The sequence below is a fragment of the Solanum pennellii genome, chromosome 3 (assembly GCF_001406875.1).
Source record: "Solanum pennellii chromosome 3, SPENNV200".
Taxonomy (NCBI): domain Eukaryota; kingdom Viridiplantae; phylum Streptophyta; class Magnoliopsida; order Solanales; family Solanaceae; genus Solanum; species Solanum pennellii.
In genome coordinates this window covers 3063252-3082233 of record NC_028639.1, presented here as the reverse complement: position 1 = coordinate 3082233, position 18982 = coordinate 3063252, and the positions used below count along the sequence as shown (strand labels likewise).

At 31.1% G+C, this 18982-nt stretch overlaps 2 protein-coding genes across 2 annotated transcripts; one reads left to right on the top strand and one right to left on the bottom strand.

Moving 5' to 3' along the window:
• Positions 1 to 257: 257 nt before the first annotated feature.
• On the bottom strand, positions 258 to 2276 carry LOC107012648 (dehydrodolichyl diphosphate synthase 6). The gene is made up of 2 exons (XM_015212534.2): positions 2089 to 2276; positions 258 to 1490 (listed from the first exon to the last, which is right to left on the bottom strand). The coding sequence occupies exon 2, from the start codon at positions 1446 to 1448 to the stop codon at positions 576 to 578; it is 873 nt and encodes a 290-aa protein (XP_015068020.1). The 5' UTR covers positions 1449 to 1490; positions 2089 to 2276; the 3' UTR covers positions 258 to 575.
• A 9852-nt stretch (positions 2277 to 12128) lies between these two features.
• LOC107015236 (signal peptide peptidase-like 1) lies at positions 12129 to 18707 on the top strand. The gene is made up of 4 exons (XM_015215441.2): positions 12129 to 12326; positions 12789 to 13826; positions 15615 to 15833; positions 18364 to 18707. Exons 2-4 carry the CDS (start codon positions 13029 to 13031, stop codon positions 18478 to 18480), a joined length of 1134 nt encoding a protein of 377 aa, XP_015070927.1. The 5' UTR covers positions 12129 to 12326; positions 12789 to 13028; the 3' UTR covers positions 18481 to 18707.
• The last annotated feature ends 275 nt before the right edge of the window (positions 18708 to 18982 follow it).

Genomic DNA, 18982 nt, shown 5'->3' with positions numbered 1-18982 from the left:
CTTCTGCTATAAGGTAAGCTGCATATAAAAAGCAAAGAAAAGTAATTTGGATGAGGCTTTAATTGGTCTGAGTTGGGAACGGTGAAATTCTCTTCATTGAGAGATAGAAGTAGTAAAAAAGCTGTTTGGTGAAGTTAAATCGGCCTCAATCAAGAGTAGCTTAGGAACTGAATAGGATTTGTTAAAACTACAAATCTTGGAAATGGTTATAAGGTTGTTTCAAATATCACAAGTAAATGGTCCATAAGAATCCAAAATTGCAAGAGGCTAAACATTTGATTCATGATAATTAACTTCTCACTGATACAACAATTTCCAAGGCCAGATCTTAGTGTACAATACATTCACTGCTTGCTATCAAGGCGCATCCAATATAAGCTCAATCAGACTCCCACTACTTATTTGATTTGGTAGAACCAATTGATAATTTACTGACTGTATCTACATGAAAAGAACACTAAAAACCAGTGCTAATCCATGCTAACATATTAGTAGACGAGAACTGCATTGAACAAATGGGGCAGCAAGACAAAATCACAGCAGGATTAAAGTGATTAAGAAATTTTACGTATACTTCATGACTGCTTCTTTTTTTCCTTCAAATACAAGTAGTTTCTCTGGAAGTCTAAAATTACCCAAATTAAATGCCTTAAACCAATCTCAGGCCATAGTGCAGCGGGAGAATAAAGAAGACAATGTGAACTTTGCCACAAAAGAAAATTGCTTAAACGAGTTGCTCCAGAAGTCCGAATAATAATGTCTGGATCAGGACAAACTGACATGTACATATGTCTGTCAATATTTGTCACACCAATCCGGCGCTCATTCTTGTCCTTCACATTTTCTTCGAGTCTAATTAAATTGCTTCCATCATTATTTACATCTAATTTTCTAATCTCGTCCCATTTTTCTTCACAAGATTCTTGAACAGCATGGACAATCTCATCTGTTGATGTGTAGGCAACACAAATAGACAATATAGCTTTTGAATTACCTGATGTCTTTACCATAGCCCTCTCAGCGGCTAACCTGACATGGTCACTCAAAAGTTTAAGGTTTCCTTGAAAGTAAATTCTAATACCAAGGCGGTTTACAATGCTCTCCTCTTTTGTTAATTCATCAATTTTTTCCTGCATCAGTTTCATTAGCGATACAACTTCTTCAGGCCTTCGCTTGAAATTATCAATGCTGAAGGCATAAACTGTTATATATTTTACACCAAGCTCATAACAATATTTTAGCATATTGATAAGAGCTGAAAATCCTGCTCTATGTCCATTCCCATCAAGCAAGTTCTGTTTCTTAGAATATCTACGGTTTCCATCCATGATAAAAGCAATGTGACTAGGAACAGGACCCACACTAAGTATAGAAAATATACATTGGCGAACAAAGCTGCTAATATTTTCACATAAACGCCCCACTTTTTTACCGTTCACACCTTCCATATCAACCCTCGAATTAATACTTGATCATGCACCAAAATCAACCTAATCAAACATTACAGAATTTCGTGTCAACTAATCGAATAAAATCAACTTTTTTCTGTCATTAAAAAAAAACAATGCAAAACAAGAGAAATCATCACAGAAGTAAATTCGCATCACAATAAATACTAAATAAACTTAGCACAACGAGCTACTTCTTGTCATGCACTAGACTCTTTAAATTTCGAATAATGACACCAGGAAGTTTCTTGAGTTCTACAATAATCCGATTTATAGTAACTCAAAAGTCAAAACTACTCTTGACTAAGAACCAGTGTTCTTCTTATGACATACACACATCAAATGCAATAACTAGAATCAGTGAAATACACAAATAACATATCAAATGCAATAACTAGATTTAGTTCAATACACAAATAACATGTCAACAAAAGTAATACAAATTAACACGAAACACTGCTATACATTTTGAGGATAAAAATTCAGATCTGTGAGAGAGTCGGTCAACAGAGAAGCCAAATGCAAACCCAAAACTAAAGAGAACAACCAACAATAGCATCTAATATTTAGACAGGATTTAGTGACAGAATAACACTAAAGTAAAAGTAAAGAGCAGTGCAACTTTGAATTAACAGTGCACCTTTGAGTTGTGATCGGAAAACAGTGCCGGCTGATGATGTTAGAGGAATCAACGTCGGCGGCAGACTCTTCTCCCGTCCCTCCTCTAACACATGTAGTTTAGAGATAGATCTCTGCTTTTGACCACAATACAAATACAAATACAAATACAAACAAGAGAACTAAATTAAGGGTTTAAATTATGTTTTTTCATTAACAAATAATTGAAGTCATTTTTATCTATTGAACTTGTTATGTCAAATTAGTTATTAGTATAAATATAAATTACAATAATTGAGTTAGGGTTAAGGGGGAGGTGGGATTAATCATAAAGGTCAATTTTCGCCCATAAAGTAAAAATTTACTTAGACCGAGTTATTGAGATTTTTTCCCTTAATAATAACTAGTAGGAATGTTTGTGATTTGGTTTGGATTGGTTATTAATTAGAATCAAAATCAAATCTAGCTGGTCAGTTTTTTAAAATTTTAAAACCAAACCAAGCCAAACGAAAAAAAAATAACCATCGGTTTGGTTCGGTATTCTTTTGAGGACTTACGTATCTCGATAGATACAAACACTAAGTACATGAACAATCTATAGAAAAACTAATGTTGGTTCAGCTAAGCAATTAAGCAATATTAGAGTTATTATTACACGAACAAAGTGATTCATTTGAGAGAAAGGGCGACTATTTTATGTGAAGTATAGTATGTACAAACTAAGATGGATTTTGATGGACTTGGATTTGAGATTGTTATACTTTGGCTAAAGTGTTGTGCTAGAGAAAATGTAAAGTTAAAAACTTAAAAGTTAATTAAAATCTAACAAAATACTTTTAATTTCTTTATGAATTATATATAAATAATTTATAAAATTTATATATCTAATTTGTCGGTTCAAATTTGGTTATTTTTGCGATTGTTTTTTTAGTAAAACCAAACTAAATCAAATAGTATCGGTTTTCAAAATTTAAGAACTAAACCTAATCAAACTAAACCAAATATCAGTTTTTTTTAATCGATTTAATTCAGAATGCGATTTAATTTAGTTGTTAACCATAATCATGAACAGCCCTAATAACTAGTATGATACGGAAATAAAATTAAAATAAGATTTTTTAAAATTTAAATTGAATACCTTATTCGAATTATCAGATATATTCTATATTATTTTTATAAAAGATTTAGCTATTATATTGTTTAATGAAATATACTCACGTCCCACCCCACTCCCTATACCCCATAATTAATAAATCTTTATGAATAAAAATAATGAGTGGTGTTTCAAATTGTTAATATTGATCTTTTATTATTTTATCATTTGGTTTAATATAATTATCAAGTTCTCTACTTATCAATATAAATAAAAGCTAGTTATTCTGTTTACTGAGAATTTATAAAAAATTTGACTGTTTGTTTTATTATTCAATGTCCACTGGCCCCTCCCTTCCTCTCCGTACATTATAAGTTACATAAATTTCAGGAACACAAAAATACGTATAAAAGGTTAAATATGAAATAATTTAAATATATTCCTAATTGTATTTTCGGATTAAATATGTCTCTTCCATTGTATTTTCGAGCTAAATATACCCTTATGACTAACAGAGGACACACGTACGAATGACACACGTACGATTGGTAGGATAACTCATAGGAACTCAAGAATACAGAAAAATTATGTGCTCTATGACATGGGGCTATTCAAAACGAGAAGCGCTAAAAAGATATCAAGAAAAAATTATCAATTTTATCATGATTTCGAGAGAAAAAAAATGAACTTGTCACAGCCTTATCATGCCTCTTCTTCTTGGACTCGAGTATGACGTATCCAATAAAAATGCTCAAGAAGTTATTGTGCCGCTCTACAACATTATCTATTACTAGCTACAAATTCAAACCGTGGCTATTATATTGTAATAGCTACAAAACCTTTAATTTTATAGCTATTTAAAAGTTTCTAAATTTTCTTAGCCACAAAAATTAATTTGGCGAAGCAAAATCCTTATTTTTGTTACAATTGCTAATAATTGTGGCAATAATTATATGAATAGCTACAACTTTATTGCAACAATGTAATTTACTAGCTGGTTAAAAAAATTGTCACACAATAAAAGTTATTGTAGCAATAGAAACTCTTTAGCCACAAAAAATTATTTGAAACAAGATGATATAGCTAAATAAATACTTTTGCTTCAAGTTATAAAAATATGTGGCAATAGTTAATTGATATAGCCACAAGTATTTTTTTATAGTAAAATTTTGTAGTTAATGATTAATTTTTGCCACGAGTTGAAATTTACTATAGCAATAATAACCTTTTAACCACAATAAATTATTTAAAATAAATTATTATAGCTAAATAAATATTTTTGCTTCAACTTGTTAAAAAATGTGGCTAAAGGTAATGATAGAGGTATAGATTTACTGCTTTAATTAAATTTCATAGCTAATTCTTTTGGGTCACACATTGAATTTTTTTTGGTATCAAGGATAATTATTTTATCCATAAAAGTTTAATTAAAACAAATATTATGGCTAAGTAAATATTTGTTTTGCGTACTAAAAAGCATGACAATAATTGATTGAATAGGTATAATTGTTTGTCATGAAGAGACGATATAGCCACAAATATATCATTGTGTTAATATTTTGTAGCTTAAAGTTATTTTTTATCGCGGATTAAAATTGTTGCAACAATAATAATCTTTAGCAGTGTCAAAATATATCTTTCTTGATTTCATTTAATTAGTCATATCCGTTTTACACAGTCTTACTTGTAAATTAAAATATAGTTCAAATTAATGGGTAATTATATCTAATTGATTTTAATTAATTACTCATATCAAATTTGAACAAAACTTCACGAAGTCTCACCTTAAACTTCATCATGATCAAGTGCTTTCGTAATTATTATTTGTCTCAAACGTGTTCCATTGAAGTAATACACTTATCAACCTATTGTAATTAAATGTGTTAATAATTCGATATATTTAATTTTATATATGATTTGATTTGAATAAATAAATAATCATATTAACTTTGATTAACTAATTATAAAATATTTAAACAAAACTTTGACAAGTCTACTTAGGTGTTAAAAATGGTTTTGCAAAACCACTGTTAAAAAATAATGACATGAATGAGCCTATTCTGAAAGTTTGATGGCACATTTGAGCCTTTTCGCAATAAAAAAGTAGTACGAAAATCTAAAAAAGATAATGAAACCCACCGTAAATTGTAAAAGTACAACCTTTTGAAGGTTTGGATATAGAAAAAAGAAGAAGATGGAAATAAAATGGATTAGATCTAGTCAAGCGGGTCGGTTTCAACCAAAAAAATAAGTATTTAGAATCGAGACGAGTCATTTCATTTTGAGCTTGACATGTGTCTTTTCGTTAAAATTAAGGGTAGATTTGTGTCAAGTTATGATGAGTGGGATATATATAAACTATTTCTAATAGTAGAGGGGCATATTTAACCCTTTGCCCAATAATATATGTTGGGCCTATGCTAGCACGGGCTCATATATCTAGTATAAGAGAAAAGTGACTTTTAATAGTGTCACAACAAAAAAATTGACGTGATGGCACTCGTCTTTACCCACCAAGATAAGTCAACTAAAAACTCGTCTATTACAATAAAATGCAAAAAATTTACTATCAATTTTAAAATTATACCCCCCAAAACATGGTTGTCACGTGTACAAGCCTATAAAGTATTACAATTGAATTTAAAGAAAATGTAAGTCTCATATGACATTGTTTCTAGAGTAGAACAAAGTCATAAGTAGGAGTAAGAAGGTCTGCTGAGATAACAAACAACTACCTCACAAATATTCAAGAAGCCTCGAAAAAAAGGAGAATATATCACAAAGATCCGGACTAGTAATCTACAAAAAATTGTAGAAGCAACGGGTGAGTACCAAACCACACGGTACTCAGCAAGTAAACCTCTAAACATAAGCTAAGGGGATGAAATACCGGTACTCCTAGCACCCTAACCGAGCCTCCACAACTATGACTTACATAAAAAATTAGTCCAACCTAACAACTCACAGTTTACATAGCACATAGCTCAACAACTACACTTTAACAAATTACATATCCTCAACAACAACACTTTAACAAATTACATATCTTCTACAACAACACTTTCACAAATTACATATCCTCAACAACAAGTTCAATATTCATCAATCACCAGTTCCACAGAGAGGCATTCATAAGATCAGCAAAACAGAATGTCAAGTCCACTAATGATAAGTATGTGTGATGCAATGAAATGCAATGTCAAGTATAATGATGCATGTCTAACCTAGTGATACACATCCGTTGTCTCTTGGTGTGGGACCCATGGGGGCATATAAGTCTATGCATCCATCGCGGCGTGTGATACGACCCTCAATAATAGTAACCATCGCGACGCGCGATACGTTCCTCGAACTATAGTCTCCATTGCGGCGCTCGATACATCCCTCAAAATTGTACATTCTCTTATCACATAACACTTATCACCATAATGTATCAGAACCAATACAAATAACATGTTCACACAAATAATGAGGATATGACCATTTTCATAACAAGGCACAATTCACAACAATGTCAACAATTAAGCAATAAGCCTTCAAATCATTCTCAAATATCATACTCCAACAAATAATCACATTTCCTTTTATTACCTCTTTTTTTTTTCATCATCAAAATTAATCAATGTGGACAAGTCAATCCATCATCAAGTCTCATTACTCCCAAACATATACCACAAGGAAATATACACATTTAATACACTTAACAAGGGTTTATAATTCAACTTGCCTCAAATAGTCAAACAATTACTCGGGGACTTGAGTCTTCCCTTTTCGTTGTATTTCCAACTCAAAGCAATCTATTCACATTGATAATCACAATAAGATTTCGAAACTAACGACACCCATATTACCACGGGTCTAGCCTAGACGCAAGTTTTAGACCCAAAAACTTGCGTCTAAAATCTAGTTTCTAAAATTTGATATCAATTATCATGTCAACTCTCATATTTTCAAATTTCAGCCTAAGTTATGTTCCAACCACTCCAATATCATAATTCTAATAATATTCACATAATAAATTACCACATATATTCAATTATCTACCTTAATATATCAAAACTTGAAACATAATATGATAACCATATAATGAAAAATTCAACCCAACAATCGATTATACCACCAATAACCTAGAGAATGAATCAATATCTAAAATTGACAAACATCATATTAAAGAAATCATCAAAAATCGATAGTTTGCAATTATGAATGCATATTCCATAATTGTAATTGCCAGGTCACCATTAATATATTTTTTACTTTATGACCAAAACCCTTTCTAACTACAGTAACATAAGTGACTTTGGCCTAATCACCCTCTCTCAAAATGAATTATCATTATTATTATATTAATATATGTGTGGAATCATATAAGTTCATATGCAAATTGTAAGAGTTAGGGTGATCTTACCTGGATGATATGCTTATGATTCCTCTAAAAGTAATTATAAAGTGTTAATTCTCCTTTTATTTTCACATGAGCCACACAAGGTATTGCATAAGTTATGGGCTTGACCCATTAACTATTAATCAAATAAATTAGGGAGAATTAACAATCAAGTCATAATATTTAATATATTTAATCAAAATAATAATACTTTAAAATATTTATTTAAAATGTCAGAATGAAAATATTTTAAAAATAATATGTATTCAGATTTGAGTTTAAATTGTATTCATAATAAATATACCTTTTTACACTGACACATACTTTTAAGGCAAGTTACTTTTTTATTATTAATATTTTTATTTTATAAAATATAAATATCAAACATAGTATAAGTTAATTATGATTCTACTTTTATTATATCAAATATAGTATTATAAGGTAATTAGGATTTTACTTTTATCATATCCATTAATTTACCTTAGGATTCTACTTTTATTATATCAAATATAGTATTATAAGATAATTAGGATTTTACTATTTTTACATATCCATTAATTTATCTTATGATTCTACTTTTATTATATCCATTAATTTATGATTCTTTTTCCATACTAAATGAAATTATCATATCTTTTACCGTTTACAATAATAGTGAATTTCAATAGTAGTGAAGAAAATTGAAAGCATTCATTATTGAAACAATTTAAATGGATTCTTGCTTTTTTTTTTTTTAAATTTCACTCCTTCCTATAAATTTAATAACGAATAATCTTTCTCCTTCACCTTTCACGTTTCTACCCCACCTTTCATGTTCTAGCCCCTTTTCACGTTTTCACATCTTTCATGTTCTATTCCCTTTTCACTTTTTCACATTGAAAGTGCTAACAAATTGTTCATCAAAATATATATTTTAATTCAAGAATTTTTTTCTATCGTTAAACAAAATCTTGTTATTAATTAGTTGATTTCTCGATTGGCAAGGTAATTTTCATTATTTATTTAGATTGATTTTTTTTTATCAATCCTAAATCAATGCTGCCACCATTCACTGTTAAATTTTTCACTGCTAAAGACATCTTGGATGACATCTATTAATTAGTTGATTTTTCACTGCTAAAGACAACCGTGGCAGAATTAATTTAGAATTGATAAAAGAAAAATAAAGGACGAAGGGTAAGCAAAAATATGGAATGACAAAAATAACCCTTGAATTCACAATATTTTAACCCTTAAATTCACAATATTTTTTCAATATTTTCAAGTAAGCACCCATGTTGACGAAACTCACTCTTCTTATTATATATAGTATGATCTAATAAAACAATATCTTTTTGTTACTTTTCCTTATCCTTTATTTTTTCCATTATATATGTATATTTAAATTAACAAATTTGAATCATTAAAATTTTCTTTTTTTTTCCTACTTTTGGTTTATCCTTTTCTCGATTTTCTTTTTTTCTTTTTTCTAATTTTTTTTCTAAACTATGTAAAAGAGATCCATGTAATTGAGCTAAACTTGATAAGAGATCTTCGGAATCATCCCTAATCATTCCTGCTATTTATATAGACAAGGGCTATTTTAAGTAAAGGAGATTTTAGCCATATATTTACGATAAATTGATATAGATATTATTATTAGAAACTTTATTTACTTATATGATGATTTAAAATTTTTAATTGAAATTTCTAAAATATTAGATAAAATTCTTTTGAAAGTTGGAAAATCAAAAATTTAAATTTATGATTCTAAAACTTCTTTTAAAAAAATGGAGGACCTATAATGCCTCCCAACTAATTGAGAAATTAAATTTAATTCTTACTATCTTTTATTTATTATTTAAACTAAATTTACTCAAATGTATTTTACAACTGATAAAATGACAAGTTAATGAGCTTTTTAAATGCTCATTTTTATTATTACTTTTTTAATTAACTTACGTTTTCATTTTAATTTTTTTTAAATGAGGTATTGTAGGGAAATTTTGAATGAAAAGAAAAAGGTTGAGCGATTGATAACTTAAGAGTTACTTTTGCAAGAATATAGTGCATTCACGCAAAAAATAAAACTAGGATAATAATTTAAAAAAATTCGAAACAAAAATGTATTTAAATATATTTTATAAAATTCGAAAAGATAAGATTATAAAAAAAAGTTAGGTTAGAGTTCATTTAACTCTTCAACCATGAATTTCTACTTTTTAAGCTAACTATTTTTTCTTCTTATAAAAAAAGCTAACATTTTTCAATTCAAATAATTCTAATTTTTTAAATCATTTTTTAATTACAATATCTATTATTTTATTCTTAAAATTATCAAATGGCATTTCATTAGGTTGTCATTTGGGTTAACCATATTACACACTATTCTTCTTTATCTATATGTAATTTGCAGTGTGATTAAGCCAAGTGTCGAGCTATAAAAAGTCACTAGACATTTTTAAAATAAAGCTAATAAATATTATAACAAAAAATTTGAACTAAAAATATTTGAATTTAAAAATACATTAGATTTTTTAAAAGAAAAAAAATCACTAGGTTGGAAATAAAGAACTCTTACTTTTAGAATTTTTACTATTATATAAATTTATCTTTTCCAGATATTAAAAATATATTTAATTCTAATATAAATTTAAATTTAAATTTAAAAGTACGGATAATTTCAAAAAATATAATTCAATTTAGAAAACTAAATAATACTGTTTAGTAGGAAAAAAAGAACAAAGAGGGGGAAATCTGTTTGGGGGAGAATATTGTACTACTTTTGAGAATATAATAAATTAGTTAGTTAATATACCTATTATTGTCCGTAACTTCTAAATTGAAGAAATATAAACAATAAATTTTAAATTTTAAAATTCACAAGCAAACAAAATAAATATATTGGTTCATAACAACAAGAAAAACATTTTTACTTGTTGAAGCTTTATTTTCCCTAATTTCAAAACACAATTATATATATAGAAATATGTATGTACATAATTGTATAAAAAAATTGTGCGTGATTGAACTTAATTATCTATGATTTTATTTAAAATTCTGTTGCTTTAACTTTTTGGAGATTTTAAAAAAAAAAAATATTTTCACGGAATAACTTGTAGTTTTTAGTAACAAATGTAATAATTTCATGCATGCAATTAAAAAGATATATATATATTTCTAAATGCATTTTAGCGTGATTTTTAAAGTTTTTATAGTACTCTCTCAATTCACTTTTATTTGTCACTATATTTAAAATAACTTTTATTTTTATTTAAATAAATTTTTTTATCTTATTTAGCTTAAATATTTTTATGTATGTATTCTCATGTTATGTAGTATGTTTTTAGCAATAAAACTTTCATCCTAAGGTTGTGTAAAGTAAATAATTAAAAATATTATTTATATTACTCCATTTAAGCACATGCCACTCATGTATTTTGTAAAACTTTAAAATTATTTTTATTTTTATTTGATACATAAAATATAATTTTTTTAGTAATAAAAACCCTATTATGTAAAAATATGTAAGTGCGCTTAATAACAAATTTTATATTTGCTAGAAAGTTTATAATTTTGTATAATTCGCTGAATACATTCAACTTTATACAAATTATCCGATTTTATATAATTTCATTTATACATTGTAATTTGCATAATAATATTTGTATTTGTATAACTATAAGTGTGTAGGACGAAAATATATGTAAATTCACATATTTAAAATTAGGAAAATTGTATATAATAGCAAACTAATAACCTAAAATAAATGGAGTAGCTAGGGTTTGATTTAATTGTGCTCTATAGCAAATGTTTGGAAAAAATTGTCAGGCGCCTCTTTCCCATATATCTCGCTCGCTTCCTCACTTTTTATACAAACACAAGTGTATAAAAATTGTTTCTAATTGTATAAAGCAAAGAAAATTGTATAAATACATATATTTTTGTTCCCTTCTCTTCCCTCTTTCAGATCTCGCTCGCCACTCTCCCAAGTCTCGCTCGCCACCCTCGCCTTTCTCACTTATACAAACAGAAGCGAAATGTATAAATTGCGTTTCTGTTTGTATAAAGCGTGAGAAAATTGTATATACACATGCAAGTACATATATTTTCGTCCTATACACTTATAATTATATAATAAAAATATTTCCCTGCCCAGTTTCTTTTGCCATTCCCTCTTTCTCGTTTTATACATTTTCGAATTGTATCTAATTTCTCTCTTTCTTGTTTTATACAATTCGATTAAATTGTATATTCCTTGTCAAGTCTCTTTTGTCTTTCTCTCTTTCTCATTTTATACAAATGCAATTTGTATATAATCGTTCTATACATTTATAATAATACAATTCTTTTTATACATTTCGTTTTTATACAGTTAGTTCTCTGTCCAAGTATCCTTCTCTTTCTTGTTTTATACACTTCGAACTGTATATGTATAGCGAAATATACAATTTTTATGTTTATTATAAAGTGCAATTATACAATCTTTGTTATAGTATACAAATATAAATATTTTATTTGCTATATGTGAAAATTGCCCTAAAAAAATTCATTCCCAATCCCCAAACGCTCCTTAATACTTTGTACTAAAGTTACGTACTTATTTGTTACCAACACAAAATTGGGGCGATCCGCGATATTCACTTTCATTTCACTAAAGCAACTCACACTGATACACTGAATCTCCAGAGATCAGAATTGTCTTCTCTTCTCCCGTTGAAACGTTCGATAAGCAAACCCTCTTCGGGCCGGATCGTTGAGGCGTTGGAGAAAGACGAGTTCCGGCAAGTTTATCAAGTCCAAGGTAAGTCCAACATTAGAAAGATCTCGTAAATTCACTGTTAAAAAAGCCCCAATTTGCATATTTTTGTGTGGTATAATTCATTAATTTTCGTAATTATCATCATGAAGATCGATTGTTCTTCGCCTTTAGTTGATTGGGTAGAATACAGCTTTGTTGATGTAATGGAACGTGGAGTTGTCGGTACCGATTGCTTGTTATTAGATAAAGTTAATTTCATCTGCTTGATGAAGCTACATGAATAAGCATTTTCTTAAAAGTAAAATAAAATTGAAGGATGATTGATCAATGTAAATTAGATGCTGTTTCTTGTACTTCAGTTGCTTTTTTTTTTCTCAAACCTCTCTACTTTTGGGATTATGCTGGTTATGTTTTTGTTGTTGTTGTTGATTGATCAAGGTAAATAATATGTGTGAATTATTACTACCCAAAAAAATTAATCAGTTGAGTTCTTTGTCCTTTCAGGTTTATTTGAACTGCGGTGACGATTGGTCAAGGTAAAGGAACAACTTCTATATAGTGGAAGGGAAGGAAGTAGAGGAAACAGTAGGTGAACGAGGTGTTTGGAGACCTTAAGCATCTTTCGAAAAGCAAAATCTGGGAGTTTATGAAACTAAGGAGAAGTGTTTGATTTTTAACATTATTATACTTCTGAAAGGAAGTGTTTATAGGCAGCACTAGGAAAAGTGTACAACTTTGTTAAGAATGGAGTCTTTATGGAAGTTAGTGTATTTGCTTGAACCAGCACCCATCGCTCTTATTCTGACTGCCATAGCTGTGTCATTTGCATCTGCCTTCCGGGCTTTAAACTATGGCAAAGAAATGGAGAGAAATCGTGATTGGTCTGAAGCATCAATTACCTTAGACAGGTCTCAGGCTCTTATGATCCCGGTAGTGAGCTCTTGCAGCTTGCTTATGATGTTCTATTTGTTCTCTTCAGTCTCACAGATCCTCACTGTGTTCACTGCAGTTGCCTCAGCATCATCTCTTTACTTTTGCCTTTTCCCTTATATTGCCCAAATCAAGTCTCGATTTGGCTTAGCTGATCCTTTCGTATCTCGCTGTTGTTCGAAGCCATTTACTAGGATCCAAGGCCTTTTGACGTTGCTGTGCATTGGCACGGTTGTAGCATGGCTTCTCTCTGGGCATTGGATACTGAATAATTTGCTGGGCATCTCTCTTTGTATTGCTTTTGTGAGCCATGTTCGCCTTCCTAACATTAAGGTTTGTGCAATGCTCCTTGGCTGCTTGTTTGTTTATGATATATTCTGGGTTTTCTATTCGGAGAGATTCTTTGGTGCAAATGTCATGGTGTCTGTAGCAACCCAGCAATCATCCAATCCTGTACACATAGTGGCGAATAGATTGAGCCTTCCTGGATTGCAGTTGATAACCAAAAAACTCGAGTTGCCTGTCAAGATTGTGTTCCCTAGAAACTTACTGGGTGGTGTAGTGCCTGGATATGCTGCTGTTGATTTCATGATGCTGGGTCTTGGCGACATGGTAAATACATTTTCTTATTTGTGAAATAAGTAAAATGGTGAACGAATGTCTCCTTTTATACTCTTTTTGTTAGCATCTTGATTTTTGTCTGCATTAAAAATATATAGAGGGTGAGACACAACATTTGACATTTCAATTTTTCTCATCTGATGAAGTTTTCCTTCATTCTTGGTCGAGCTCGTCGCACCGTGCTTGCCTAGTGCGGGTTACCTCTCCTGTGTGATTTGCGAGCTATTGCATAGGAGTGGGGTTTTTACCCTGTGCACACCTAAATGGTAGCAGCTGCAGGTTTCCCCTGTCACAAAAATAAATAAATAATGATGTATGGAATTCTTGTTCTATATTAATAGATATCAGCAGTTGTGCGTAATTGAACCATATATAGGCACTAGGTTTCATATTCTGACAGTAATAGCTCTTTTTTTCACTCTCTCAAGAATGTAGTATTAAAGTAGAAGGGAAAAGAAGATAATTGTGAGTAGTCAAACCATGCATTGCAGTAAAAGAAATTCTAGATGTGTTGGCTTGTATGATGAACAGATAGACCTTTTTCATGTTAGGGTAAGCTATGATTGGTAGCTGCATGGGCACTGGGAATTTCATATATTTTTCTGGTAGTTAAGTGGATATTTTTGGCGTAAACAAGAGATCATGATTGATGATCTGTGTTTCTGGTAGGGCTTGCATCACGGCTTTGAGGTGACAAATTTGGACCCATTTCTTAGTGTTGTTGGTTATATTACCTTCTTCCTCATAGTCTCTATCTTTACTTGTTTTCTTGGTTATTATTAATTAGTTAATGTAATTTCTGTACTCTTCCCTATTTCTTTTTCTTTTCTGTTTATTATTTTGGGTTGGTGGAAAAGGAGGGGGTTTCAAAAGCTTACTGTCACTACATAGGAGATCAATGAAAAACCTCAAGACAGTTTTTGCTGTTTTATTTATGCAAATGCATTTTTTGATTAGGTAATATATGCAAATGCATTTTTTGATTAGGTAATATATGCAAATGCGCTATATGTTATTTCACATGTTCCCGGAAGGATTCTAAAAGGATTCAGAAGAAAGAATGTATCAAAAAAGAAAATAATCACTTCTCCCTATAGTCTATGATAGACATTTAATGTTGAAATTAGTTTGATCGATTAATTAGGCTTATATGTTACATTTTCTAGCAATGAAAAGTATGAAGGTAGAAGTTTGTAAATTTGATCTAGTAACGAGTATGTCATAACTCATATGGATGTTTTAAATCTGAGAAAGTAATTAATTCTTAAATTGTATAAGTAATATAGTAATTATCACCCCAAGTGAAAATTCTGTCATAGAACGTAGGATAAGATCAATACAAAGTTTTCTCCCTAGTCCTACTTTGTCCGTGGAACCTTCACCACCAAACACATATTGCAGGTTTGTCTGGTAATAATCGTGTTTGTGCAAAGATAACTTCATACTGACGGCGAACATAAAGTGAACCATGCTTAACATGGAAAAACCCTAAAAAGCTTTTCTTTTCCCAATTCTTGAAATTTTGATTGATTCTGTCGGCAATTGTTCCAAAGATAAGTCTCTAATATTCAATGTTTAGTATCTATGGCCAACTGTATAATGCATATACACATGAATCGTGATATGTATTTCCATTTATTGAGTGTTAAATGAGTACAGTAAAGATCTCCATAGATTCTCCTGTTCGTGATTAGTCCTTCACGATGCAATACTTCCATAAATCCGCCCGCTAAATAGTTTGACATGGACTGAGCTTTCATTTGTTTTATGTGTTTTCAGGCTATTCCTTCTATGCTTTTAGCATTGGTTCTCTGTTTTGACCATAGAAAGAGCAAGGACTCTGGAAGCATCATGGATATGCCACCTCCAAAGGAGGATATATCATCTCCAAAGGGGTTTTATATCTGGTATGCGCTAGCAGGATATTCCCTTGGACTGGTTACTGCCTTAGCAGCTGGTATTTTGACTCACTCGCCACAACCAGCACTTCTATACTTGGTATGTTATTTTTGCATGAAGCTCAACACCTCTTCCCAATTACTGCTGCAAGCCTTCTTTATTTGTGGGTTTCAAGAGCCTGTTAAGTAACACAAAATCATGGTCCCTACGGGTGTGTTTAGTGTTGGACTGATAAATAAAGGCACACCATTTCGTGATATGAAGTAATTCTTTTAAACACTAGAGATTTTCTTAGTTTCATACTTGTTGTAAACGACCCTACATGTTATGTATCCGATCATAATAAGAAGACTCCCGTGACCCGTCGCTTGGCAAGCCAATATGATATAGGCAATAACAAAGGCTTATCCAATCTAGTTGGTATCACCTAGATGTGACCTTTTCTTCCATCTTATTATGTTCTTAGCTATGTCTGCATTGATTCCTGGATAGTATAGGTATATCAAGAAAAATTCTCTCCATCTGTTTAGGTCTACCCATCCCTTTCATTTAATCACTTTAGTCATCATATTATCGCATCTACTGAGGGTTCATCGGCAGGTGGGACATACCAAATTATCTCAAGGCCTTTTTATTCTTCTTTTTGTTGATAATTTAAGCCTTTCTCTTATTTTATCCTATACATGTGCTACCTACACCCTTTGTCGGATGTGGCCATTTCTAATATAGTCTAACTATATGCCAGAACATCTAGTTTGGCATCCACATTTTCATGACATTCATATCGTGGGTAAATGATGAGTCTCGACATTCACAATTCACTCCCATAAGTCATTCTAGTCTCGTAACTAATATGTACAATTTGCTTACTCTTTGGAAGGTATCTTTCTACTGCATACACTTTCATAACACTCTTCCATTTAAATCATCATATTTTAATTCTATATTGCATCTTCATTGTCATGCCATTCTCGTTAAAGTCTGAGCTTAGATATCATAGTTATCAACTTTTAGGCACTGCAGTTCGATCTCATATCATTTTCACTCTCCTCATTAGAGCTAAGTCTTGTAGTGCATATATTTATCGCACTACTACTTATCCTAAAATCTTTGGTCTCTTGAGTGGCTCTCTATATTTCCATCTTTTAGTTAACTCCCTTGATAGTTTCATCAGTTTGACTCAGTCACCGGCAAATAGTGTACATCATGGAACATCATTCTCTATATTGTTGGTTGGTTCATCTGTACAGGAGTAAATGTGTATCAGCTCAAGGCAGATCTCTGGTATAAACCTGCGTTTAGTGGAGATACTTCTATATTTAGGGCATTATTCCCACATATGTGATTGCTCTTTCACACGTGTTCCTTTATGGATTTACATATAATAGAATTCTGTTTTGCCTGTGCACTAGCTTTTTGATCTTCAATCTCATAGTGTTGTATATATGGGTAGAAACTTACCCGGAAAAATGAGCTAAAAGTGCCTTAAAAGGTTTCCAATTAAAAAAATAGGACAATTGGGCCCCCTTTATTTCTTTCCTTTTTTAATTTTTAATATTAATAAAAAGACTAAACTAAGAACATTTTTCGTAGTTGTCTGGAGAACTACTGAAATTGTCTGGACAACTAAAGAAGTTGTCCACTACGACGGTTGTTGGACTGAAGTGTAAAAGTTAAAAGTTTGGGACTATTTGAGAATATTTTTTAACCTAATTTATACTATTTCTCACTTCTACCCTATTTTTAAGACTTGAAGGACTCCTACCTAATTGACTAACTAGTTTGTCCCTTTTAATAGACCTTCCCAACTTACCCCGTGCCCCGTGTTTACCCTAAACTAATAAATGCTAGACAGTGTCTGTAAGACACACATTTATCAGTTAACTGTAGTTAAGTGCTGTGTATTCTCACTTTGATTTTAACTGCTAATGTTAAATTGCTTAGCTAGGGTTTAAACATTGCATGCTAGTAACTTTTTAAGATGGCGCATTTGGAGGTCTACCTAAATGTCCATTTAGATAAATGGTTTTATAGCTTCGCAAATTTGTTTTCTTTTTCCTTATCAAATCCAAAAGTGTCGAGGTGGTGTCCAACCAGTGTGAATGTGAGACTCTTACATGCTGCCTAAGATTTGATCTAGTGCCTTCTAAGGGAAGAGTTTGCAACTTTGCATTGCAATTTGCACATATGATATCCTAAAGATACTGGGTTGGTGTTTAATGTCCAGGGAGTGCTAGTTATTCAGGATGTGCACGAGCCACTCTGAGACTTGAGTGATATTTCATTCTTGCATGAACAAATTAATCTGTTGTGAATTTCCTACATCAATTCACACCCTATTTTTAAAACGTTTGTAAATTTCAGTTCATTGTTCACATTAATTTACTAGCCGGTGACTATATTTTACTCTACAAACTCCAGAAATGAAAAAATAACTAAATGCGAGTAGAACTTGTAACAAATTTTCAGTAGTTTACTACTGTCTTTTGCAAAAACTTCTTGAGATTATCTCGTAAAAAAAAACTTCTTGAGATTATCCTCTTATGCTGGTTTAAGAAGTTCTGCTTCCATAACAAGCACGATCCAATTTGGTCTTAGCTCATTTACTTCCTATATTTGGCTAAAATAGGTACCATCAACTTTGGGGCCGATAATTGTCATTTCATGGATGAGAAAGGAGTTAGCTGAGCTGTGGGAAGGATCACCGTCAAACATAAATGAGAAAACTCGTTTTACTGAAGTCTGAGCTCTTGCATTCTTCCCATAAAGCTACATCTAGGGAGGCCACATCCAAACCTGTAAATTTACTTAGTATAATTCAGCCCCATCTGTTGGATATTTACAATTTTTGTTGGAGCTATGTCTTGCGTATATTTACGAGGCTGTCAACCTCGAGACAGCGACAAGCCTCAGACTTATGTTGCAATTACAAACGCTAATATTTCTATTACTGGAGTTGCATTGTCTTTATTCCTCCCCTTACTCCTGTGATTTCAAGGTAAAACTGGTAATACTATCTTAGAGGCAGAGGTGGAAACTATAGACCACCATTCTCTTCCTGTATGGTTCATACGAATTTTAACAGGTACAGGCGAAGTTGTTGTTTACTGATTCAAGTTGTGAAAGTAACCTTGTATAGAAATGCAGGTAAGGTTGCTTACAATAGACTCGTGGCTTGTGGTTTGGTCTTTTTCACGTTCCGTAACTTTCTTGGTTCTACCATGAAAAAGAAGACTTTGACATGTCAA